A 25,409-nucleotide genomic window follows, 5' to 3' on the forward strand; every position below is an offset into this window, starting at 1 on the left:
GCGGCCGCTGGGGGGAGCGGGGCGGCCTCAACCTAACGCGGGGCGGGGCGGGGCCTCGGGGGCGGGGCCTCGGGGGCGGCCGCCGCCGAGCCGCCAAGTTTGGCTGTGGCGGCAAATGGGCTTGGGCGGCTCCTGGGCGGGTGGCGGCGGCGGCGGCGGCGGCGGCCGGAGCGGTTCCTCCCGACCCTGTTGATGTCGGGGCCCGGCCCGGGGAGGATGGCGCCCTAGAGCCCGGCCTCGGCGGGGCAGGGGCGGGCGGGGACGGGCGGGGACCGGCCATGTCGGAGGTGACCCGGAGCCTGCTGCAGCGCTGGGGCGCCAGTTTCAGGAGAGGCGCCGACTTCGACTCGTGGGGCCAGCTGGTGGAGGCGATCGACGAGTATCAGATGTGAGTGCCGAGCGGCGGGCGGGCGGGCGGCCTCCCCGGGTCCCGTCGGACCCTCCCATCCCTGCCTCGGCGGCCGAGGCTCCCCTGGGTGGGGCCCCGCGGGCACTGGGTCTCGATCGCCCGGCCCCGGAGCGGCTGCTGCCCTGGGGACACCACGATCCGCGGGCTCCCTGGGCTTCCTCGCCCTTCTCCCTGCCCCCGCCTCCCCCGGGCCAGCCCCCATTCAACAGGTTGCCCTGGTCTCCCGGGCCGCCGGCCCCATCGGGCTGCCTCCTTAGTTCCTTTCCCCCCGTCTCCCGGGTCCCCCGCTTGCAGTTTCCTTTCCTCCTCCTTCCCCCCCACCCCGCCTCTCGCAGGTTGCCGCCCCTCAATTACTCTGTTAGAATCTCCGGGGGGTGGAGGGGGTGGTGATGGGGGGAAAACTTGGGTGCTCTCCGCCCCTGTTGCAGGCATGAGTGGCTCTGTGCACGGTGCCCCCCCCCCCCCCCATCCCCCGGTGCAGGACTGGAGGGGACTAACTAGTGGCGATGGAGAGGAGAAGTGGGGGGGGGGCGCCCCCGGGAAAGCGACGAGGCCAGAGGTGCCTCCCCGGCCCACACCAGGGTGGTCCCCCCTCGCGCGCCCCTTCTCCGCCCATCGCTCTGCGGAGCCCTGTTTTCCCCGTCCACCTCGGTTCCGTTTCGGTTTCTGGGACTGTTATGTGCTCAGCAGCGCGTGGGTCCCACCCACCCACCCCCTCGCTCGGGTGCTTTGGGTGGAGCCCGCGCAGGATGTGAACAGAAAAGAGAGCAAAAATGTGAATTAATAGACCACGCACGGGAGCCGCCGCTCCCTCCCGGGCCCCTCCTCCTTTTCCTGTGTGTAATGTATAGCCGCCGGGTGCGTGTGTGGACCCGTTTCTTTGATTTCTTTCCCTTTCTAGTTTCCCCTCCCCCCCCCAAAAAAAGTAAGAGTTTTTATTTTTTTTATTACAAGATTTACGTACATATAAAACTTTGATTAGATTCTTACACATTTCCCTGGAAATAACTGGCTGCTAAAATGCCATTGCAAAGGGTTGCCATTAATTTACTTCTTGGGTTAAAGCAAGTTATTGTTTTGAGGCTGCAGGGAATATGAAAAACCATGTGTGTGTAAAGTCTCCCCCCCCCCACCCCCCCCAGTCTTCTGGGAAGGATATAGGGTTGGTACTTGGAGGAGCTAAATTCTTTGTCCTTTCTCTACAATAGTTATTTGTGTTTTTACGTGACCATGCAGTGGGACGTGTAGGTGTTCTCCTACCCCAGTGGTCGGCAAACTCATTAGTCCACAGAGCCAAATGTCAACAGTACAACGATTGAAATTTCTTTTGAGAGCCAAATTTTTTAAACTTAAACTATATAGGTAGGTACATTGTTATTAATTTAATGAGGGTACTCCTAAGCTGGCCTTTGCTAAAAACATCCTCAATCTGATTGAGGTACATTCGCTGAGGTCGACCCCTTCCAACTCTCCATCCACACTCGTCTTGTATACTTGCTTCCTCTATCTCCTTTCGAAAACCGACTTCTGCGCATGGGCCACGAAGTTTGAATAGCACTGTACCTGCGCGCCCGCACGTGGTATTTTGTGGAAGAGCCACACACTCAAGGGGCCAAAGAGCCGCAGTTTGCCGACCACTGTCCTACCCCATCTTACTGACTTTGAATTGCCTGTAGTTGCAAAAGGCCCAGAAAACGGCCCTGCTCTGGGCGGTTCTGCCATGCATATTGTTTGATTTGCACTTTCACTTGATATCACTTGCTCTTGCAACTACTCGGTGAGCGTATTATTCTCATTTTACAAAAAGAGGAAACAGAAGCTGGGGTTAAGCAGACTACCCAGGGTCACAATACTGTACCGCTGAAATCTGAGGTTTTGCAAAAATTCCCAATCCTGTCTGCTCTGCTCCATAGTATTTAAGACACTTTGTCTAAGATGTGTCGTGTGTGTAACTTGGGAAATGAGATTTCTTCATTACCAAAGAACATGCCCTTCCATACTCTCGCCGGTTAGGCAGTGAGCACCGATGTGGGTCCTCATGCTGGGTGTTGGCCAGGATTGCAGACACTGAAGTGAAAAGCTACCTCTCGCTGTGAGGTGGTGGGACCCCGCAGCTGTTGGCATTTAGCAGCGGAGCTCACAGTGGAGAGTACCATGTCCAATTGAACTTGCAAAGGAAAGTTGGGTATGCAAGCTGTTAGCTAGCTCCGAGGAAAAGGCACATACAAATCCGTTGTTGGACCTCCATACTTAGGTTTTAACTTCGTCATTCAGAATAGTTCTCAGATTTTAAAAACTGCCAGTGTGATGATTGGCTTCAATTTTGTAGATGTGTAAAATGAGGCTACGTATAAAATGAGGTTGAAATGGTCAAAGCAGCGCAATTTACAATAGCTGAGATCTGGAAACAGCCCAAGTGCTCATCAGGAGATGAGTGGATAGAAAAGGATGAAGGACATTGACCCCGTGGAATACTATGCAGCCATGAAAAAAGAAGGATCTCTTACCTCTGAGACAGCACGGAGGGACCTGGAGAGCATCATGCTAAGTGACATACGCCAGTCAGAGAAAGACAAGTGTCACATGATCTCATTCATATGAACAAAATAGATCCAGAGACAGAAGCATGGACCAAACTCTGGAATCTCAGAGGAAAGGCGGGGGAGGGTGGATGGGTGGGTGGGAAGAGATCAACCAAAGAACTTGTATGCATATATGCATAACCCATGGACACAGACCGTAGGGTGGTGAAGGCCTAGGGTGGGGCAGGCTAGAAGGGGTGAATGGGGGCAAAAGGAGGTATATGGAATACTGTCAACAATAAAGATTTTAAAAAGTCAATCGGGGGAAAAAAAAGGTTGAATTTAAAATTCATATATTCAAAAAGGAAGGCACATTGTCTTTTTTATTTTAATTATCTGTGAGGAAAGGCTGCAGAAAAGACCATTTGGGGACTACTAAATGATGTAAAAAAGAATTGACAGGCTGTAGTCACTGACCGGATATTGAGAGTGAAGAAGGAGGGAGAGGCTAGGATAATTGGCGTTTCTCACGGGGTAGGCAGCAATGTCTTTATTTTTTTTTATATTTTTAATATATTTTTATTGATTTCAGAGAGGAAGGGAGAGAGAGATAGAAACATCAATGCTGAGAGAGAATCATTAATCGGCGGCCTCCTGCACACCCTCCACTGGGGATCGAGCCCACAACCCAGGCATATGCCCTTGACCGGAATCGAACCCGGGACCCCTCAGTGTGCAGGTCGATGCTCCATCCACTGAGCCAAACTGGCCAAGGCGGCAGCAATGTCTTTAAGGTCATGCTCCGTATAGGAGCGAATTTATGGGAGGGGGGTGCTTGGGGAAAGGATGATCATGTTTAGTATTACCATAATGGGAGATACTGCAGTGTGAACAATTTCATCACTCAACAATGGAGAGCTAGGGGTATAAAGACCAGTATGATTTGATTTCCACCATCAAATTGACTAATTGGAGGATTTCAGAGTGAATTGGGTATTACTATTACAGAAGCATGAAAAGTGCTACCACATTGCTCGCTGTTTCCTGAAGATTCTGGTTTACGGCTTTTGTACTTTTTTCTGGAACACTTTTACTGTCCACCCCCATCCCCTCTACTCAGTTTGCACATTCTACCCCACCAATCCTACTTAAACGTTTCCATTGCAATTTTGGCACCATCTAAAATACATTATACTTTATATATTTGTTTGGTGTAGTCCCTCTCCCCACCTGAATGTAAGCTCTTTGAGGGCAGGATATCCAAGCTATACGAGTGTCCAGAGTAGTGCTAGGCTATCACAAATAATTGCTTAGGCAGATATTAGATAATTTTCGTATTCTGTTGAATGGATGGATTTAGTTGTATGCTGTGGGAACATTAGAGAGTTGATGCCAAAATACTGTTGGAAGATTTAAACAAATTATATGGCAAATCCCTAACGTAGGGTAGAGTGGAATAGAGTCTCTTGCTCAGAATCAGATATTTCACAAACCAAATCTGAGGACTTAGCCTAGCACGTGGATGCTCAGTAAATATTTGTTAAAGTGAACAGGTGAGTTTGAAGACTGAATAATACCTGTTGTTAATCACCTTTACTATTTCTTACATCAGTGCTACTCAGGTGTGGTCCACAGATCGGTGCTGGTCTGCAGTGAGATAAATAAAGGAATTGAGATTTAAGATTTAGAAACTATAGCAATTTAACATCTGCATGATCATTTTCATTTTATAGAAGTACTAGAGGCTCAGTGCACGAAATTCGTGCACTGGTAGGGTCCCTAGCTGCTGCTGCTGCTGGCCGGGGCCTCCCTCCCTTCCCCGGCCAGCCCTGCCCCCTGGTTGAACTCCCGGTTGAGGGGACAATTTGCATACTACGCTTTATTGCATAGGATTAGTCTGGAACAGATTTGGGGGAAAGAACTGGTCCTTCACTATAGACAGTTTGAGAAGCACTGATTTCTGTCACAGATTGCTGTCAGTCAACTACTTGTTTATGTGTTTAAAGTATAATTAAAACTCCCCTTTGAGAATAGTCCTGATTTATCTGTAGGAAGCATTGAAAGGTGAGTTTATTCTCTAGAGAAAAATATTTGATAGATTTCTCACCTCTACTAACAGAATGGCAACTCTTACACCTTGCTTGTCTGATATCCAAAAGCACGTGGATTTTCCCTCAAGGGACACAATCATGTCTCCCTTTGCCTTCAAATGGTGCAATCATTTATGGATTTAGAAAATATATTTGCCTAGGTTTTTAAAAAGTTTAGAATAACTATTGAGGTTTAATTTCTGTACCACGAGTTCATTCATTTTACATAAGCAATTAAATGAATTTTTAGTAAATTTACCAAGGTGGGTCACCATCACTACAATAAAGTTTATAACATCGTCATCACCCCGAAAAGACCCCTTGTGCCCATTTGCAGTCACTTTATATTCCTACCCAAACCCCAGGCAACTGCTCATCTATATTCTGTCTCTAAAGATTTGTCTTATCTGGACATTTCATATAAATTGAGTCATGTGATATGTGATCTCTGTGGCTTCTTTGATTGAGCATAATGTTTTTGAGGTTCATCCATGTTGTGGCATGTATCACTACTTCATTCTTCTTAATGCCAAATAATATTGCATTGAATGGATATACTCTTTTTTGTTTACCCCATTCGTCAATGGGTGGACATCCGGGGTATTTCCACTTTGGGGATGTTATGCATCATACTGATGCTGTAAGCATTTGTGTACAGGTTTTTTGTGTGAATATATGTTTTCAGTCTTTGGGAATATACCCAAGATTTTGACATTGCTGGGTTATATGTAACTCTGTGCTTAACTTTTTGAGGAATTACCAAAGTGATTTCTACAGTGACTGTACCATCCTACCAGCAATATATGAGGGTTCTAATTTCTCCACATCCTTGCCTACACTGTTATTTTTTTTCTCCCTTTTTAAAAATTATACCCATCCTAGTGGGTGTGACATGGTATCTCATTATGGTTTTGATTGGTATTTCCCTAGTGACTCATGGTAAGATCGATATTCATGTGCTTATTGGTCATGTTTGTATCTTCTTTGGAGAAAAGTCTGTTCAAATTCTTTGCCCAATTTTTAAGTTGAGTTATTTGTCTTTTGATTCTTTAGTTGTTAAAAGTCAATCCTGTGTTTTTGTTGCCTCAGAGATCGCTTTGGACCTTCACTGTTGAGCTGTACTGGTCGCACAGCTCCATCCTTGAAAATTCACCCAAGGCCTAGCTGCTATTTTTAATTTTGATGATAATAGGGCAGACAATGATTTTCATGGCAGACTGGTGGAGTTTTCTTTATTTTCCATGAAAAATGTTTTCAAAAGTGTAATTTGGTTGGGTATTACCACTTTGGCATGCCTGTAATGTGGACTCATCTTACCAGCAAATTAACAATAGACTGGTGAAGTGTCTCTGGTTGGGACTGTTAATGGTGCTCACCGGAAGTTTTAAGCAGAATCTGTACAACTGCTTATTGGCTTGTTACAGCAGAAATGTATGCATACTAAAGAAAGTTGGGTTAGATGCCACTTGAGATTCTCTCCAGCTCTAAGATTCTGTTTTTACTGTCTAGAGCTCAAGTGTGTCCCAGTGAAATGCTCTGAAAAGTATATCGTATTTTCATTGTCATTGTATAAAGAGTTGATTCTAAAGATAATGTAGATTTATACTTTGAAACCAGAACATAGTATTATTGTACTTCACTGTCTGTTTTTTAAAATATTTGAAATTGTGCCCTGGCCAGTGTGGCTTAATTGCTTGGGCAGCATCCCATGCACCAAATGGTTGCTGGTTCAATTCCTGGTTAGGGCACATGCCCCTGGTGCAGCCTCGAGCCCCAGTAGGGGGCATGCAGGAGGTAGCCAATTGATGTTTCACTCTCACATAAAGGTTTCTCTCTCTCCCCTTCCCTTCCTCTCTCTCTAAAAATGTATAAATAAATAAATAAAATATTTTTAAGAATAAAGGATTGAAGTTGCTTCACGTTGTTGCACTTGAGATACTTTGCTTTCCTTCAATTCTAAAGAATATATATGTTTTCTTCTTACAGATTAGCAAGACATCTACAAAAAGAGGCCCAAGCTCAACACAATAATTCTGAATTCACAGAAGAACAAAAGGTATCATGAAATAATTGCCAGATATGTCAAATTCCAAATGAACAGGGTTCCGTCTTTTGATTCCAGTAGGCAAAAACAAAACACAAAACTGTTATACAAAGAACGGTACTGATGATGCTTTGCTGAACATTGTGATCACGTGAGATGCCACGTGATTTGCCACTTGGTGAATTTCTTACTTCGTGAATTTCTTTACTTAGCCATTTAGACTTTGTTTATCTTTAGTGGAGATCATCCACACATTGGTTGGGAGGGAAGTCCATAAACTGGAGTTTGATTATGAGTAATTGTATCTTATTTTTAACTGTGAGCTTTCTTCTCTACCTCCTTTCAAAACAAAACAGACACTCCCCCCAAAAAAGTCACCCCTGAAAAAAATTAGTTCAATAGTTTCAGATAAGATTCTGTTGGCAAAATAAATGCATAAGATTGCAAAATGTTTCATTGGTGCTCTTTCTCCTTGAATTAAAATTTTAATGTGTCATGTTAATTCCTTTTACTGTTTGAGATGATGAAAAATAGGATGCTTTAAGAAGCTTTACTTTAAAGAGTGAGATGAAATGGGAAGAAACAATTCCCATTTTTTCCTGGCTAAGTGTATCTAATGTAAAATCAAATTTTAATCTCATAGATAAAGAAAAAAAGAGTTGTGTCAGTTTTTCCTTCATCTCTTAAGAAAACACATTGTGAAAACTATGGTGACTTAATTTGCTTGAATTCTTTTTTTGTGCAAAGAGTGGGAGTGGGAGTGGGAGTGAATTTTTTTTTTTTTTTTTTTTTTGGTAGACTTTTTAAGAAAGCTGAAACAAATTTATTTTGGTCCTTAGGCCTTGTATTCATTTGAGTGTTATTTATAGGAGTTTGGAAAGGAAAAAACCCCTAAAGAGTTTGATTAGCCATATTTCTTACACAAGATAGTATATTTGCATTTTTAAAATATTTAGGATCTACATTATCTAATGTACTTTTTTGTGTTGAAAAAGAAAAAATACATTGCTACAATTTAAAAGTGTACTGTTCTCTTTTTCTTAATAATTATTGATACCCACAATAGATTTAGCATATTTAGGATTTGAGCCCTGGAAAATAATTACCATCAAGGAAATGATTGGTTTGCTTAAGGAAAGGAACAAAGACTATTTGCTTTATCACCTCTATAGCATTTGTGAAAACTATTTAGGAATTGATTAGGAAGTGATCAGCTGGTTTCACAGTATTGAGAATTAAATGATCACCATATTTTATTTTTATTTTTCCTTTTTTTAAATTGATTTTTAGAAGAGAGAGAAAGGGAGAGGGAGAGAGAGAAACATTGATGTGAGAGCAAAACATCAATCCCCTGTCTCCTGTGCACTCCCTACTGTGGATCAAGCCCAAAATCCTGACCGGGAATTGAACTGACAACCTTTTAGTGCACAGGAAGCTTTCAAAAATATTTAATAAGTAAATGCTTCAATATTAATCGTAGGTTATTGATATTTATTCATATATGATTATTATTTTAAGGCAAGAGAAATCCTAATTTTTGAGAGCATAACTTATATACATCTCCTCAATATTTTAAGTCTAAAGGACTCTAAAACAGAACTACTGATCCCTCAAAACTTTACTAATTGGTGATAAAATATTCATAGGGATTTTCTAATCATAATATCCACAAAGACTTCCGGTGGAAAGTAAGAAAATTTGTGATTCTTATTTGATCCTCCCTCATGATTAGTTGACTTGGCTTTCTATTCCCAATAGTTTTGTCATAGTAACAACTGGGTTTAATAGCCAAAGAATCGCTGCCAAAAGCTTTCATTCCATTAAGTTCCCTACTTTGGTGTCGTAGATTTTCTCATGTAAGTTTCTGGGCAGAATAGAACATCATGTCTCATGATGCTTAGAAAGTCTTTTCCTGTTTTGAATCAAATTTGGTGATAACGAGAATTCTAGCACTAATGCTTGTGTTATATTTTATAGGCATCCCCTTTCTACTGCCTCGCCCTTCTCTTCCTCCCTTCCCAGCCTCCCCCTAGCTAGAGAGTAGATGACCAGCTGTTTAAGTCTAAAAAATTAAATCTGGATTGAGACTATCCTTCTTCAACTATGTGTATTTTTAAAACCTATTTAAATTGACTACATTTTAGCAAAATTAATGTAGCTCTTTAATTGTCCAATTTTTATTCCATCTTTTTCTTTGTAACTGCTCTTTTCAGAGTTGTCAATTTCCCTAGCAACAATCAACTAAAATAGCCAATATTCTGAAAATGAGGACATTACCATTTCTATATCATAGCAGGCATGAGCAATTAATTTGAATGAAGGCTGATAATTTAAATGTTTCTAAATTTAAACTTCACTTACCCTCAGTGCACATTACTTACTCTGGCACAAGTGGCCTGTGCTTGTCAGTCATATTTGTGTCCATTTGTTTCTAGGAAAGGTGAAACAATTACAGTAGCAAGCACTTGATTTTGACACCAATAAATCCAACATGTTTTAAAAGTCATTGTTACATCTGAAAATGATAGTGTTTCACTCGTTTTTTAATACTGATGTTGGGTGTGGTCCCTTAAAATAGTTATGAATAATGCCTATTGGTATTTTGCCATAGTTCAGTAGATTCCGGCTGAAAAGCTGTTGCTTCTGCTTAACTTGAAGAAATGTTCATTTTAAAATAGGTTTATTAGTGGACTCATAGTTGTTAAACTACATTTTACTTTAAAAGTTGAAAGTATCAAATCAAATGGATTTTAGAGTAAAGAAGGAAAAGGAGTTAAGTAATATTTTTAAGACTTGCTCATTGATATATCTCACTTAATACAGACAAAACCCTTTTAAAAAGAACATATTTGAAAGAACAGAAAGTATGGTCAAATGGTATTAAAATAAATGTATTGCTTTTTTTATATTTTGTATAGAAAAAATTTGATGTGCAGGGCAACTTACTTAACCTCTGTTTAATTTTCACATCTATAAAATGACTGTCTCTAGCTGATAGAATTATAGTGAGGATTAAATGAATTAAAGCTTATAAATCACTTAGGAGAGCTTGTCAGTAAGTGCTCTATTAATTGTTAGCCATTAATTACTGCTCCTATATTATTATATTTATGTTTAACATTATTTATTAGTTTTGTCATAGTTGAGTGGTATATTTGAATAACAATGATTAGATTTTATTTAGAAAAGACACTGATTTCTATCCAAAAGCTATTTGAGCCCAGGTTCGATTCCCGTCAAGGGCATGTACCTTGGTTGCGGGCACATCCCCAGTAGGGGGTGTGCAGGAGGCAGCTGATTGATGTTTCTCTCTCATCGATGTTTCTAACTTTCTATCCCTCTCCCTTCCTCTCTGTAAAAATCAATAAAATATATTTTAAAAAGTCTTTCTATTTAAAAAAGCTATTTGAGATGTTATATAAATCTGTCTTGAATCCTTTTGTGCTTAACATATTTAAATGGAATCTTTAAATGTAAATTTTCAGAATGAAATTGGGTATTTTCTAAACTCTTATGTTGGGATTAAAAGGAATGTTTAGATTGTGGAGGTAATTAAATATGGTTACTTGTGCATTAGCCAAGAGTCACATTTTGCTCGGTAGAGGTTTATTTTGTGAGTTGCTGTGCCAGCTTTTATTATTGATATAATAATTGCAATAATACACACTAGCCTAAGCACCGGGGCCAGGATGATTACTTGTCACTCCTCTTTGCTCCTCATTATCTTGCAGAGAAAGCTGACAAAAGAGAAAACCACCATATTCAACTAACATTTATACATTTAGAAAAACATGTCATTTGTTTGCAGAATAGTTCATTGTGAAGGCACTGTAAATATTGTACAAAGGTACTTCAATTTTATGGTCTAGATTGATTTCTAATAAAAACTTAAGAAATGTCTTTTTTGGGAGAACTTGAAAGTATACATGGGCATAATTTGGCTGCCTGCTCTTACAGATATTTCTTCTATGGGTGTCCATCTTTTCATAGCCACCCTAGTCATTCATGTTCTTGTTTATTACCATTTACTTGGATACTTGAAATAACCCGACTGATCTTACCTTTAGTCTTTTACCTTTTCTACTTCATCCTATGGATTCTGTTGTCACAACTTTCTTCTTAAAGGGCAAATCTGATTGTCATTCTGTGTTCAAAAACCTTCTGTGTAACTTACTGCTAAAGTAATGACAGATTCCTCAGCTATTCATTGAAGGTCCCCTTCAGAATGACGCCCCCATCCCCAACACACACACACACACACACACACACACACACACACACACACACCCCACACTTCCATTTAGTTGGGGACAAATGAATCATGACAATCTAAGCTTTTTAGTTGTAAAAATCCTCCTAGTCACTGGAGCATGTGGTCTTGTCCCATTTCTTCAGAACATACAGTGGCTTACTCTGCTGAATCTTACAGAATCATGTGTCTCTTCTTTAGATTACAGTGATCCTGTACATGTCTTATCTTACACCATAGAAGCTGAGCTTATTAAGGTCAAGGACTATGCCCTGTCACTTAATATCCATTTTATAGCTCATATTATATAAAACAGACCTGACTGTGAAACTTGCCACCCTTCATCACAGGTATTAATTTTGCTTCGTAGTGCCTATGTATTTAATTATGTAAGTCATGATTGGACTTAGTCAAAATTAAATTATATCATGCTAACTTTCAGATACTTTTACTTTTAAATCTTTTAATGAATTTCAGGCTTTATGGAGAAAAAGAGAAGGCAGAGTTTGGAGGGAACAGGTTGGAGGTCCTTTCCATTGCCCTTTAAATCATTTCATAAAGCTGCCGTCAAAGTAAACTTAATTTAACATTGGTGGTGGCACATTAGGTCTCCCTCATCCCAGCCCTTTGCTGCCTGTTTCTCTTCTTTAGAATCTGCAAGATGCTAAAAAGAAAGAGAATTTAACTTATTTTTAGAAATTATACATCCCTTATCAATAAAAATTAACTGGTGATTTTGACAACTACTAGTTAATGGTTATAATATTTGGTATTTATAGCTTTTTCTTTTTTCTACAGAAAACCATAGGCAAAATTGCAACATGCTTGGAATTACGAAGTGCAGCTTTACAGGTAAATAGGTTTTTGCCCCTCTTTCTGGTATAAGGAAACCACCAACTGTTAGGTCTGCAAAGTTAAGGAAAAGAAATTATTATGAACTATTCTAATGAAACATTAGGCATGCCTACTAAGAGCAATATTGTCTCAGGAGGGTTTTATAGCAATAGGAATTCATGAGTAAAGCTCATATGAAAATACTTAGTTCATTTTTTCATAAATTAGAACTAAAAGATATAACTTTAATTTTTTTTCCTGTTATTATTAGTCTGAATGTTCCCAAAATACAACAACAAACAAAAATCCGCTTCAGACTTGTCATTTTCTACTTTGAAAGCAAGAAATAGATTCATTTATTTTGGCTACTTTGGAACTATTTAGTTCTTGCCACTTAAAAGACATGTGGTATAATGAAATCTTTATAATAAAAAGCTGTAATATGCATATTTTGAATTCAGTCCACACAGTCCCAAGAAGAATTTAAACTGGAGGACCTGAAGAAGCTAGAACCAAGTAAGTTTTTCAGTGATACTTGTTTCAAAAAATATCCATTAGATATATTAAGGTTATTTAACCCAGCCCTGACCGGTTTGGCTCAGTGGCTAGAGCGTCGGCCTGTGCACTAGAGAGTCCTGGGTTTGATTCCGGTCAGGGGCGTGTGCCTTGGTTGCGGGCACATCCCCAGTGGGGGGGGGGGGGGGGGGGGGGTGCGGGAGGCGGCTGATCGATGTTTCTCTCTTATCCATGTTTCTAACTCTCTGTCCCCCTCCCTTCCTCTCTATTTTTTTCATCACCCCAGAAAAAAATTTTGTGCCCAGTAGCATCCACCCATTTCGCCCAACTCCCCAATTCCCAGCCACTAGTTTAATTTCTGTCTCTAGATTTGCCTGTGTGGATATTGCTTATAAATGGAATCATATAATATATGGTCTTTAGTGACTGGCTATATATACTATTGTTTTAAGAAAAGCACATTGGTAGCTTTAATGGTTATTTAATGGTTATATAATGTTTCTAGAGAAAATTATAATCAATTTTTCAATGATAAGCATAATTAGGACTTTGGATCCTTATGTAGTCACTATTTTCCATTACATTTTTGTTTGTTTGATGTGTTTTTTTCCCCAGTTTGTTTCCAAATAAAACTTTAAAATCAAATAGATATGTAGGATGACTGTAAACTGTTTATCCTTAGGTCTTTATTAGCTGTCCCTCTAAACATGTCCAATTATTTCTCCTATTGCTTGAAAGGATCTTTCATGGGTGACCATGGTTACCAGTGGTTAGAGTAGCAGCTACCTAATAGCATTCAGGTATATCCACTCAGTTGCAGTTTGCTAACTGACACGTGCCCATGACCTTACAGCTCATAAATTCCAGAACTGGTTTTTTTTGGTTTTGTTTAATCTTTATTGTTGAAAGTATTACAGAGGTCCCCTTTGTTTATGTTTTTCCCCCATTCACCTGCTCCACCTCATACCCACCCCTCCCAAGCCTTCACCACACTATTCCAGAACTTGGTATTGACCAGGGTTCTAAGTGGCTCCAGAGCCAGTGTTTCCTCCACTGCGCTCTATATTAATACCGGTAACGTTAGAATATCGACATCAATCCTAACTATCTCCAGTTCAAGCTCCTGAGAGCTTATTGACACACATATTAGAAGATTGGATTAAAATCTGCAGTAGTCTTCTATTCCTTGTACTTTTGTTTGCTTTTTTTTTTTTTTTAAGATTAGGGGTAGGAATGGAAAGGAAAGATAGCATTGTTGGGATTCATTCTGTTATATTTTGAATTCATATAGTTCTTTTCATGTGGACTTCTCCCTCCTTGGTACTTACTAGCTTTTTAGATGACTTTAATTTGCTCTTGCCTCCTAAAAGAACATCAGTGTGCATATTGTATCTCAGTAGGATATGCTCTGTAATTTTGATTTGATTAAAGCTAGGCACTTTGTGAGTTAATTATTGTATCAGAATCATTTCCTACAAGTTGGTGTTGGATATATTTTAAGTTAAGTGTACTTAGTCCAACTAGCCTCTGCCTCTTCTAAGACTGTAGGCAAAGGAAAATTAATGAATGGCTATACCTTTCAAGTGGACTTGGTTGCTTTATTTTGCTAATGTATTTTTCCTTCAAGGGTTTTTAAATCTCTTGATAATCCTGTCTGAAATATAATAAGACTAAGATCTTGAAAGTGGTAGTCATTTAATTTTCTTACGTTAATCCTTAGTAATATCAACATATCACATTTCAAATCTCTGCCACTTCCCTTTGTTTAACCAATTCAGCTGTACAGTCCGTTCTATTCCTTGAACAAGTCAGACTCGTTCCTGCCTCAGAGCCTTTGTTGTTGCTCTCGCCTGTTCTCTAATACCTGGAAAGCCCTTGTCCCAGAGCTGCTTAGAGACGGTTCCTCTCACTCCAGGTCACAGCTCACACGTCTCCTAACAAGTCAGTTGGGAAAGGCCTGCCTTGCCACCTTAGCTGACGTTCTCTCCTCCTCCACTTGCACGGGCTTCCTGTTTGCGGCCTTGATCACGCTAAGCGCAATCTTACGTTACCTTGTTAAGTTGTTGGCTCATCTATTGTCTGCTTGTCCTCACTGTGGCCTATAATCCATATGTGAGGGCAAGAAACCTCTGTCTTCATCACTGCCGTATCTCACACATCATGGGACACTGTGGACATTCAAGGCACATTTGTTGAGAAGAAGAGAGTGAGAGGAAGGATAAGGGTGAGAGCTAGAGGGAGGGAGAGAGAGAGAATGAGAATGAATGAGAACCTAGACACAAGTCTCAGATTTCTCTCTCATTGAAGGACTTAATAGGGGTGCTATATTATAAGAAGTCTGGTAAATACATCTCACTCCTGTTGAAGTCATATAATTGCAGTCTGTGCACTGGGATTTCCTTCTTTGAGATGACAGTACGCCATACCTATGTTAGCTTTAAGCTGCAGGACTCCAAAATTAGGCTGAATAAGATGAATGTAAAGTTCTGGGAACTTTTTGGATTGCCCAGTTAATGCCGTTACTTCACCTTCATATAATTGCAGGTAATTACTGGAAACCCATAAGGCTAGATATGAAGCACATACTTATAGCACCTCTCCAACGTAGGCAGAAGAGTAGAACTCCTCTCTGTAAGTTTATATGCCAGAATGTAATCATTGAGCACAGCCATAGTCCAGGAGGTGGTGCCATAGCGTGTGGTTTCAGACTTCCCTTGAGGATAAGTCTTTCTTTATGTTTGTGTGCATGTATGTAATGTATATATATGTATGTAATAACCTTTATCATAAATGATAATGTTTATGTGTATGTGTATAATATGTGTGTATACAGTAAACTTTATATATGAACATTATAACCAGATTTACCAAACTTTACCAGTTTCATGTAGTTGAGGGGAAATCTAATGAGGACATAGACTAAGACATGTTCATCTACCTCTCTGATTGGTCATCTTTGATGTCAGTCTTTAAATGTCATGCTCCAGAATGGAGGCATTACTTGTCTGTCCCATGTTTCACCTGGAACTTTGTGCACAGAACTATTTGGGGGTTTGTTTTCAATGAGGGCTTGGAGGCTCTGGAACTTATCCTCTCCTTAGAGAGCTGACAGAGCTTTGAAATTATCAGTGGCTGGAGCATCCTACGGATATTTCCATTTGCTAAGACCTCTAAGTCCACGGACAAATACACGATAAGATTGGCCATTTTCAAAAATTATTACTTTGCAGAGAAAATTGATTAAAAAACCGTCATTTGTGGTAAAATTTTAGATTTGATTCATAGAAGAATTCATGTTCCTTTCTCTTTTTATTCTAGTCCTAAAGAATATTCTTACCTATAACAAAGAATTCCCATTTGACGTTCAGCCTGTCCCCTTAAGGTAAAGTAAATACGCACCCATATTTGTTTTCTTATTTTACACCTATTTGTGTCAACATTGTTTATATCAGCATCTTACCTGGGAAGTGAGCAGCTGGGAGGCTTCCCTAGAATACTTGGTTTTGTACTCATTCAATGTCTGTCCTTTTGCATGTAGAAGAATTTTAGCACCTGGTGAAGAAGAGAACTTGGAATTTGAAGAAGATGAGGAAGAGGGTGGTGCTGGAGCAGGGTCTCCTGATTCCTTTCCTGCTAGAGTTCCCGGTGGGTATCTTTGTTTTAAAATAGCCATAACTGCCAAAACCGGTTTGGCTCAGTGGATAGAGCGTCGGCCTGTAGACTGAAAGGTCCCGGGTTCGATTCCGGTCAAGGGCATGTACCTGGGTTGTGGGCACATCTCCAATAGGGAGTGTGCAAGAGGCAGCCGGTCGATGTTTCTCTCCCATCGATGTTTCTAACTATCTATCTCTCTCCCTTCCTCTCTGTAAAAAATCAATAAAATATATTTTTAAAAAAATAAAATAAAATAAAATAGCCATAACTAAAAAAAATAAATAAAATAGTCATAACTTAATCCCAGGTCAGGGTGATTGGAACTGATTTTGGTTCTCTCTAGTGGGGAGGAAGACATCTCCAGAGCCCGTGTCAGTCTGAAGCAAACGTTTATGGCCATGTTATTGGCAGGAGCTATTTTGGAAGTGTGGTCTGAAAGTATCTTACTGTGTCAGGGTCCCAAGACCACCCTCAGGTTTGGTAATCCGCTAGGAGGACTCAGCATACAGTGGTACTCACAGCTGTAATGTATTGCAGTGAGAAAAATACAAGAACAGAACCAGCAAAGGGAAAAGGTATGCGAGCAAGTAGGGAAGCCAGGCGCGAGCTTCCGGGAGTCCTCCCTGTAGAGTCGAGTTGTGATTAACTCCCCCAGTGACAAATGGGGGCAGGACACGGAGATGTGTTCTGTCGGCCAGCACAGTAGAGACTCAGTGCCCGAGCTGGTACTGGGGCTGATCACATAGCCACCCTCTGCCGAGCACTGGCCAAAGTCCCTCCTCCCAGAGGAAAGCAGGTACTCAGCATAGACCGCCTTGTTTGCCCAGATAGCTTAAGCACAGTGGCTGTTCCTATCAGGGGCTGTGGGAACCCTCCCCGAATCCAGGTTCCCAGACATGTGCTCAGGGCTGACCTTGCAAGCAGGCCTTTCCCAGAGTAACAGTCTCGGTCCAGCTCTGTTCACTCTTTCCTGTGCACTGTCGTGGTACTTGTTTAATCAATCCCATTGTGGTCATTATGCCTGGACCTGGGGGTGGGGGTGGGTAGGAAAGCAAATAACGTAAAATATTGACACTCAAATTACCAGTGGAGCTCATTTTTATTGCTGTTTCTCTGTTACCAGGTACTTTATTACCGAGGTTGCCGTCAGAACCAGGAATGACGTTACTAACGATCCGAATTGAGAAGATCGGTCTGAAAGATGCCGGGCAGTGCATTGACCCCTATATCACAGTCAGTGTAAAGGGTAAATAACTGTGCCTACATGTTTTCCCTCTGGTGACTTTTATAAAATGTTGTTTCTCATTGGGATAAATGGGGGTGGCGGGACTCTTGTGTCTATGACAGCTCAGTTTTCATTCATTCTACAGTGAGGCCAGATCCCCGAGAAGAGGGCATCATTCCTTCTCCGAACATTTCTGAGAGATTTACTAAAAGTATTTTCCTATTATAACTTACACTCATGTTTGCTTTCGAGGTTTTTTTTCCTATGTCTTTTATTCTTAAAATTCCATCAAGGGTGCTGCCTAGACATATGCACTGTCTTCGTGGCAAAGACATCCTTCAGGAAACAGGTTTAAAAAATGTCCCCCACCTCCCAAGGGTGTGTGGTTCCCTTTGCACAGCCGTGCTCTCCGGTCCCCTGGTGCCTCCACGCGAGGCCCTCTTGTTCCTGTCCAGGAGAGCCGAGCCCAGGTGGGCGAGAGTCAGGGCGTCAATGAATCATCCGTGGAGAAGGGAAACAGGACATATCCGTAAACATCCACACCCAGAACGCAGTCCCGGGGGATGCTAAAAAGTGGCGTGTTTCTTGTCCTGAACTATGTTACCAAGGTTATTAAACATGGTTAGTCTTAGAATTTGTTTTTTAACTATCCAATGATTGATGCCTTGAAAACAACTTTTTCTGTCTTTGGTTTAAGAGGGGAACCACAGTGGTTGAGTTCTTTTGTTGCATCGCCATGCATTTTATACAGAACTTTATTGTAAAGCACTCTGTGGCCTTTTAAAAATAATTACTGAGTGATTGAGAATGAAGTTGTCATACAATTATTCAGAAATGACAGCACAGTTAATCTGCAGTTTGAGGCAAATCAATGAAACAGATCTGGACTGCAGTGAATTGGAGGGAACTTTGACCAATTGCAGAAATAAATTCAGACGCATGTGGGTTCATTAGTACCAAATAAAAGAAAAAGGAACTCGGCCACGGAGGAAAATTGTGACATGGGGAAACCACGATCCACAGCACTAGTGCGGTGCTGCCTTATCTCCTGATGTGCAGTTATCAAGTCCAAGGTCGACAGGAAAGCATTTGTGTCCGACACTGTTCATAGGCCCTTAGCAAAGCTGCGTATCTCATTTGGGAATATACACGGTAAAACACACAATGTCATGATACCGTGATAGCTTTATGCTATCTTTGCATACACCTTGGACTGAAATATGTTTTTGTGTAAATATCTTTAGGAACTGAAATAATTAAATGTGCTAAATCGTTTTAAGTCCCTTAAGATGGGTCTGTGGAGTAAAACACGGAGGAGTCCTTACGCGAGTCCCCATTGAATTTGATTAAACTGGAAGATTCCCGGCTCCAGGAAATTAAAACCATGCTCCATACATAGTGCACCATCTGGCTGTTGTAAATCAGGTTATGTTACAGCAAATGGAACCAGAATGTATGTTGTATACAGGCAAAAGCATTCACGTGTGGAGAGGTTTCATTGGCAGCTTTCATGTCCGATTGGTCCTCCGACTTGAATAGAACAGGGGAATTCTGCTAGAGGTCAGTTCACAGGCACTCCCATGCCCTGCACTTGATCAGGTGGGAAGTAGGGATATTATTCACATTCCAAAGTTATTGCACACAGGAATATAATGGCCTGTTCCCTGGGGAAGACACACCTCTGAACTATAGGATCATATTGTGTGCTCTCCAAGCTTCCTTAGGTACCCAGTCATGGCAAGGCTTCCTCTGCTGGTCCCTGAGGTCCCCCCCTCGCTCCTCAGCTCCCTCCACATACCTCTGGAGACCACAGGTCTTCCTTCGGTGGCCGCCCACACCAGGTGGGAACTCCCCTTAACTGGGAGTCTGCTGGCCTCTAGGAAACAGAATCCCGGGGGTTCCTGTGTGTTTGAGTCTGTGCATTTGAAGGCTGCTGAGCAGAAACTCTTTTCCTCTCTAGATCTGAACGGCATAGATTTAACTCCTGTGCAAGATACTCCTGTGGCTTCCCGAAAAGAAGATACATACGTTCACTTTAATGTGGACATTGAGCTCCAGAAGCATGTTGAAAAATTAACCAAAGGTGTGTAATGGTCAGTAACTGACCCCTTGTGCTCAGAGTTCTCCTCTTGTTCATGTGTGTGGGCCTGGTGGACCTAGCAGCGTTGGAAAAAGTAAACGTCACATCGTGTTTATGGGATTGAATGAGATATGTATTTATATTTAAATGTGGGAATCGGGAATTGTGTTATCTAGTTGTATAATAAATAACACATAATAAAGCAGTCTTCCATAGTAAAATCTTATCATCTTTAACAACAGAATAGAATGAAAGCTTTCTCATAGGAAGGGCTGCGGAAGCAGGGCTCCGTGAAGATTAAGGCTCTAGTAGCTGAAAGGAACACTTTTTCCAGTGGAATCTATTGGGCAGACAGACCCTGTCGTTTGCGTTAGTTGGCAGGAGGATGGGAAAGGACACAAGCAAATGATTAAAAAGGTGAAGTCACAGTTCCAAGTTGCACGGTTCTTGGGAGGAAACGTTTCTCTTGCCTTTGTCCACCGGATGCCAGTGTTCTCTGAACAGAAGACTTCGGAGCCCCTTTACCACCGGAGATTCAGTTGTGGTGTTTGCGATGTTCAAGCCCTGTGGGCGGATCGCACAAGACACACATATGCCGCTCTGACTGGCTTGGCTCAGTGGATAGAGCGTCGGCCTGCGGACTGAAGGGTCCCAGGTTCGATTCCGGTCAAGGGCATGTACCTTGGTTGCGGGCACATCCCCAGTGGGGAGTGTGCAGGAGGCAGCTGATCGCTGTTTCTCTCTCATTGATGTTTCTAACTCTCTATCCCTCTCCCTTCCTCTCTGTAAAAAAATCAATAAAATATATTAAAAAATAAAAAAAGACACATGTGCCTCTTGAACAGTTGCCACATCTCTAACACAGCGGTCGCCAACCCTTCACACCTCACCGACCACCAGTGGCTCGCGACCGCTGCTCTAAAAGATTTGATCTTTTCCTTCTCAAATCGGTGCTGCTGTTCCCGTGTCCTAAAGGACAGTCCTGCCCGGCTGGTGTGGCTCAGTGGTTGATTGTCAACCTATGAACCCCAGGAGGTTGCATTTCAATTCCCAGTCAGGACATGTGTCCTGGTTGTGGGCTCCATCCCCACTGTGGGGCGATCTCCAGTGTCGGGTGTGCAGGAGGCAGCTGATCAATGATTCTCTCTCATCATTGATGATTTTGTCTCCCTTCCTCTCCCTTCCTCTCTGAAATCAATAAAAATATTTTAAAAAATAAAAGACTTGTCCTGCAGCGCTCCCGTTAGACTAGAGGGTGAGTCTCTGAGTGAACAGCTTCCTGGTGAGATGCAAATGCTTGGGCCCTCCAGAGTTTGAGAATCGCTGTGTTAGCAGCGTAAGTAGGTAGGACGTGCTTAAGAAATAATGTCCAAGAAATGTCTGTGTGAAGTGTGCCTTCTGCAGTAAAATACAACAGAACTTTGTTTTCCATTGAACTCCATTGCTCTGAGAAATGTTTCTGATGTGGGGTGAGGGGGCGTGTTTCACGGGCTATCTGATTATGTTTGTTTTATTGGGCCGTGTTCTTGACGACTTGACTCGCAGGGTGTTAAAAATAGGACTGTATTCAGAAGTTGACTCCATTCATTTTTCCCAGCTTTGAATTCGTTATGTACAGTGACTCTAGTTTGAACTGATATTAATACTAATGAATATGCTGTACTTTCTTCACGTTTACAAGCGTGTCAGCTCATCTTCCTAGGCTGTTCTCATTTCACGGGTCGTTCTTCGATCAGTCTGGCTCAGAAGTTTTGCTAGAGTTTGGAGTGACAGCCACATACCATCAGACCGTATAGCAAAGGTTACTTTATAAAATTATGCCAGTTGCTTGTTCATATGCTTCTGGTGATCAAAGAAAATGTATTGCCAAGAATGGTGCTATCTGTGGCTAATGCTTTTTCCATCCCTTAGGTGCAGCTATCTTCTTTGAATTCAAACACTACAAACCTAAAAAAAGGTTTACCAGTACCAAGTGTTTCGCCTTCATGGAGATGGATGAGATTAAACCTGGACCCATTGTAATAGAACTGTAAGTGATGCGCGTATGGAATCAGTACTAATGGAATGGTGACTAGTATTTCTTCTTAGTATGTGACCTTGAAATAGATCGATTATCAAAGTATTTTAAACGGTGGTTTTTCTATTGTGGTTACAGATACAAGAAACCCACTGATTTTAAAAGAAAGAAATTGCAATTATTGACCAAGAAACCACTTTATCTTCATCTACATCAAACTTTGCACAAGGAATGACCCTGCCATGAGTTACCTGGAACTTCTGTGAATTTTACCACTCACTAGGACCATCGTAGCTCTGTAGAATCCTCTCCCTTCAGCAGGCAGGAAGCAGGCCGTGCCAGGCCAGCGGGCCAGAGGGAGCCCACTGCAAAGCTGCAGCACAGAACCCATGTCCAGCACGTCACTGACATGTAAGACTCCTTTGGATACAGGCTTATTGTAGGTTTTGAAACATGTTTTTACTTTTTTATTGAGTGTGCAGTTAATATTCTCCTTTCTAATTGACCACTACTGCCCTGCTTCCTGGAACAACACTGTTGTGGGTAGGATGTGCTCATCTTCAAACTTACTACAGCAATAAGAATGTACTAGAGTTTACACGTCTATTCCCTTCTGCTCCACTGTGCTCTTTTGGTTTTTTGAATTCATGTCAAACTTTGGGCCGATGTGGGTAGGATAGTGTGGAACTGCTTTGGAGAGTTTGGACCAGTGATGCTGTCCCAGAAGTAAATTTCTAGGCTGCTGCTGGAAGGTGGCCTAAGTTCACCTGATCTCATCCTTCTCCTGCGTAGAGTGTGCCTTGGCCAGAGCAGTACCGTATGGGAGTGTTCCCAGGTTGTAGCTGTGATTTTCCCAAAGGACAAGATTGTTTCTGAAAGTGAGCATATTTTTAGTCGTGTTGATTTGCTCTTCTTCTACATCACATTGTTATTCTATCTGATAGTGATTCTAGGGTTAGCGCGGAACCATCTCAGAATAATTACCAATGTTTAGGTGGGTTAATAATGTCTTCTAAATCATGTAATCTAAACATAATTTGAGTCAGATGCTAACGAGATACTGCAGGAATAACTGCTGGTTTTCTGACAACTGATTGTGAAACCTGCATACCTCTTACAGCGACAAGTATGCGAAATTTAGAGATACTCTATTTTTTTTTATTTTTTTTTACATAGGTAGATAGGATTGCCATTTATTTCCTGTTTAGATATATCACCATTCATCCATATGGGAATATGCAGGTCATTAGCTTGTTATAATTTGACTATTTACATTATTTTTGACTTAATGGGGCATAAATAAAACTTTCATAGTATACACAAGGCGCCTGTTTGATACACAGAACATTAAATCGGGGTGGGCTTTCTGTGGGTGAGATGTAGAGCCCACATGTTTCATGTCACTACTTTCCATGACCAGTGCTGGCCCGAGGGGAATGTGGTGCAGTACTTGGCCTGTTTGTAAACTAGTGTCATAACCTGTCATACTGTCCAGTGGGTTTGCTTTTTAAAATAAGTAACCACAATTACGTTGTCCCAGCCCTTGCACTTCAAGAGATTTAGTCTTTCAGTTGTCTGTGGGGTCAATTCTGTTTACTGAGATGGATGTCGGGAACTTTAGGAGCCTGAAAGAATTCTCAGCCAGGTTTAGCCTGGTTTCTCATCTTGATTAGATTAATTTCAAAATGGTTCCGTCCACAGTAGCTGGAGGGGATGAGGAATTGCCTTAAATAACTTCGTTGTTCACTCAACTCTTAGACTGTGAGTTGTCAGCCCCCCAGACTGTAAGCTCCTCAAGGGGCAAGAACCACACTTCCTCCCCGTCATGTAAACTGAGGTAGGGGCAGCGCTCCATACCCTGCTGGACTCAGGACCTTTTGTTTGATGTTGCTGACAAGACCTAAAAAATTCTCTCTCAAAAAACCTACTATTAAAATGTAGCAAAACCGACATATTGTTCTTTCTCTTTTCTCATAGACCGTAAGACATGTATATCAAAGTGTTAATTTATATGGAGCATCTGCTACTGTTCACGAAGTATGTTTTATATGAACTACACATGCCTTTCATCAGTATTAAAGAAGCTTAAATTGAACACTGTGTGAGTAGCTTAGCTTTAATTCAGAACTGAATGAAATAACAAAGGAAGTGATTGTCTTGAAGCAGTAGACACAGAATACTCCACATCCCACAGTAAATTATTTAAATTTACTTTCAAATGAAAAAAAAAAAAATCAGCCATTGAACAATAACCACAACTGTAGAAATGCTTTCTGGCTGAAACATTGCTGCTTCATAAATGAGATGATTTTAAAAACCACGCCCAGACACACAATGACTGGAGATGGCTTCTGCAATAGATGTGGCTTTTGAGATGGCCGAGTGTGACGTAACTGAGGGATGGTCCCCTGCCCTTCCTGGATATTGGCAGCTTGTCTGACTCCACTGCCAAAGTGATGCCAGCAGAGGGCTGAGAGGCGGCGTCCTGGCGGGGGCAGAGGTGCTCAGGTTGGTGACAAGGGAATTCTCTACAGCTTACTGACTTTCCAGGAAGATGAGGTAAATACCCCAAAAAGCTTTAGGGGCACAAAGACTCCAGCTTAGATTGATTTTAAAATAGGTTTAATTTACTTTTCCTACTTGATTGTCTTCCTAGCTGGTATAATCTACATTTAAATGCTATTTAAAAATAGAAGTTATATTAACTTCATCATTATTTTATGTCCTAAAAGAGATTGAAATATTCTATTTGTGATTTACTCTTATTTTACATGGTTAAAAAAATAACTTCTGCTGTTAACTATGGAGTTCTTCTCAAATTTCTTCTATTCTTGATATTAAGTGAGAGGATCTATTGATGGAATTCTTTTGCTGAAGATATGTTGCTTATGAATTTTGAAAGGGTTATCTTCTTTCAAAGGTGCTTATCTTTCTAAAGTGGTATATGTGTTAGTGGTTTAGTATGAAGGAAGATTTGGTTTCACAGTGAGGCTTTTGCTTTCTGTAATCGGGTGTTCTTAGTGGAGTAAATGTCGTAACAATGACAGGCCCTGGTGTAGGTAATATATCATAGACCTTCAGAGAACTGGAGAGTATAGTCAAAAAGTCAACAGGGATATCAGCTTTTTATCATTTTGATTTAATCTAAATCTTAAACTTCTTAAAATATACTATTAAGTTACTATAAATTAAAGGGTCTAAAGAGTTGGTTCTTAAGAAACATTGTTTTAAAACCTTGGTGTAGCCCTGGCCGGTGTGGCTCCGTTGGTTGGAGCATCATCCCGTACACTGAAAGGTGCAAGTTTGATTCCTGGTCAGGCCACATACACAGGTTGTGGGCTCAATCCCTGGTCGTGGTATGAACAGGAGGCAACCGATCGATGTTTCTCACATCGATGTTTCTCTCTCTCTCTCTCTTCCTCTCTCTCCCTTTCTCTAAAATTTCAATAAAAAATTAAAATTTAAAATAAATAAATCCATGGTGTAGTAAGAGTACTTTTTAAGTATGGTGTTAACCCAAATTCTTAGATATACTGATTTTTAAATACAAATGCCAACATTCAAATATTAACTGTGGAGTAGAATCAGTCAACAAAAAGAATTGAGGTCAGCCCATGGTTGCTGACCTAGGGCATGTTACAAGCCTTCAAATCTTAAATCATTCTTTCTCATAGTATTCTACTCTTCTGATGGTTTTTGCCATATTCATTGAAAATCATAGGCAAGGAATGGGAGAAATAATAGACTTTACTTTTTTTAATAAAAGAAA

At 41.2% G+C, this 25,409-nt stretch overlaps 1 protein-coding gene across 2 annotated transcripts; it reads left to right on the forward strand.

The window, feature by feature from the left end:
- The first annotated feature begins 143 nt into the window (after nucleotides 1-143).
- On the forward strand, nucleotides 144-23,590 carry AIDA (axin interactor, dorsalization associated). Of its 2 annotated transcripts, XM_070401221.1 has the most exons (11): nucleotides 144-388; nucleotides 7,008-7,077; nucleotides 12,113-12,166; nucleotides 12,610-12,664; nucleotides 15,209-15,295; nucleotides 15,983-16,046; nucleotides 16,203-16,309; nucleotides 17,442-17,564; nucleotides 19,504-19,626; nucleotides 21,535-21,652; nucleotides 21,779-23,590. In XM_070401221.1, the coding sequence occupies exons 1-11, from the start codon at nucleotides 279-281 to the stop codon at nucleotides 21,873-21,875; spliced, it is 1,008 nt and encodes a 335-aa protein (XP_070257322.1). In that variant the 5' UTR covers nucleotides 144-278; the 3' UTR covers nucleotides 21,876-23,590. The 2 variants fall into 2 exon arrangements, with proteins under 2 accessions (XP_070257322.1, XP_070257323.1); XM_070401222.1 differs by lacking the exon at nucleotides 15,209-15,295 and having other exon boundaries at nucleotides 149-388.
- Nucleotides 23,591-25,409: the final 1,819 nt, after the last annotated feature.

This window comes from Myotis yumanensis, unplaced genomic scaffold (assembly GCF_028538775.1).
Source record: "Myotis yumanensis isolate MYYU_CA2020_CCGP unplaced genomic scaffold, mMyoYum1.0.hap1 SCAF_22, whole genome shotgun sequence".
In the NCBI taxonomy this organism is placed as follows: domain Eukaryota; kingdom Metazoa; phylum Chordata; class Mammalia; order Chiroptera; family Vespertilionidae; genus Myotis; species Myotis yumanensis.

Coding starts and splice junctions, on each gene's coding strand:
- AIDA (XM_070401221.1), top strand. CDS start 279: ATGTCGGAGGTGACCCGGAGCCTGCTGCAGCGCTGGGGCGCCAGTTTC. Junction 16,310..17,441: donor CTTTCCTGCTAGAGTTCCCG/GTGGGTATCTTT, acceptor CTCTGTTACCAG/GTACTTTATTACCGAGGTTG. Junction 19,627..21,534: donor TGTTGAAAAATTAACCAAAG/GTGTGTAATGGT, acceptor TCCATCCCTTAG/GTGCAGCTATCTTCTTTGAA.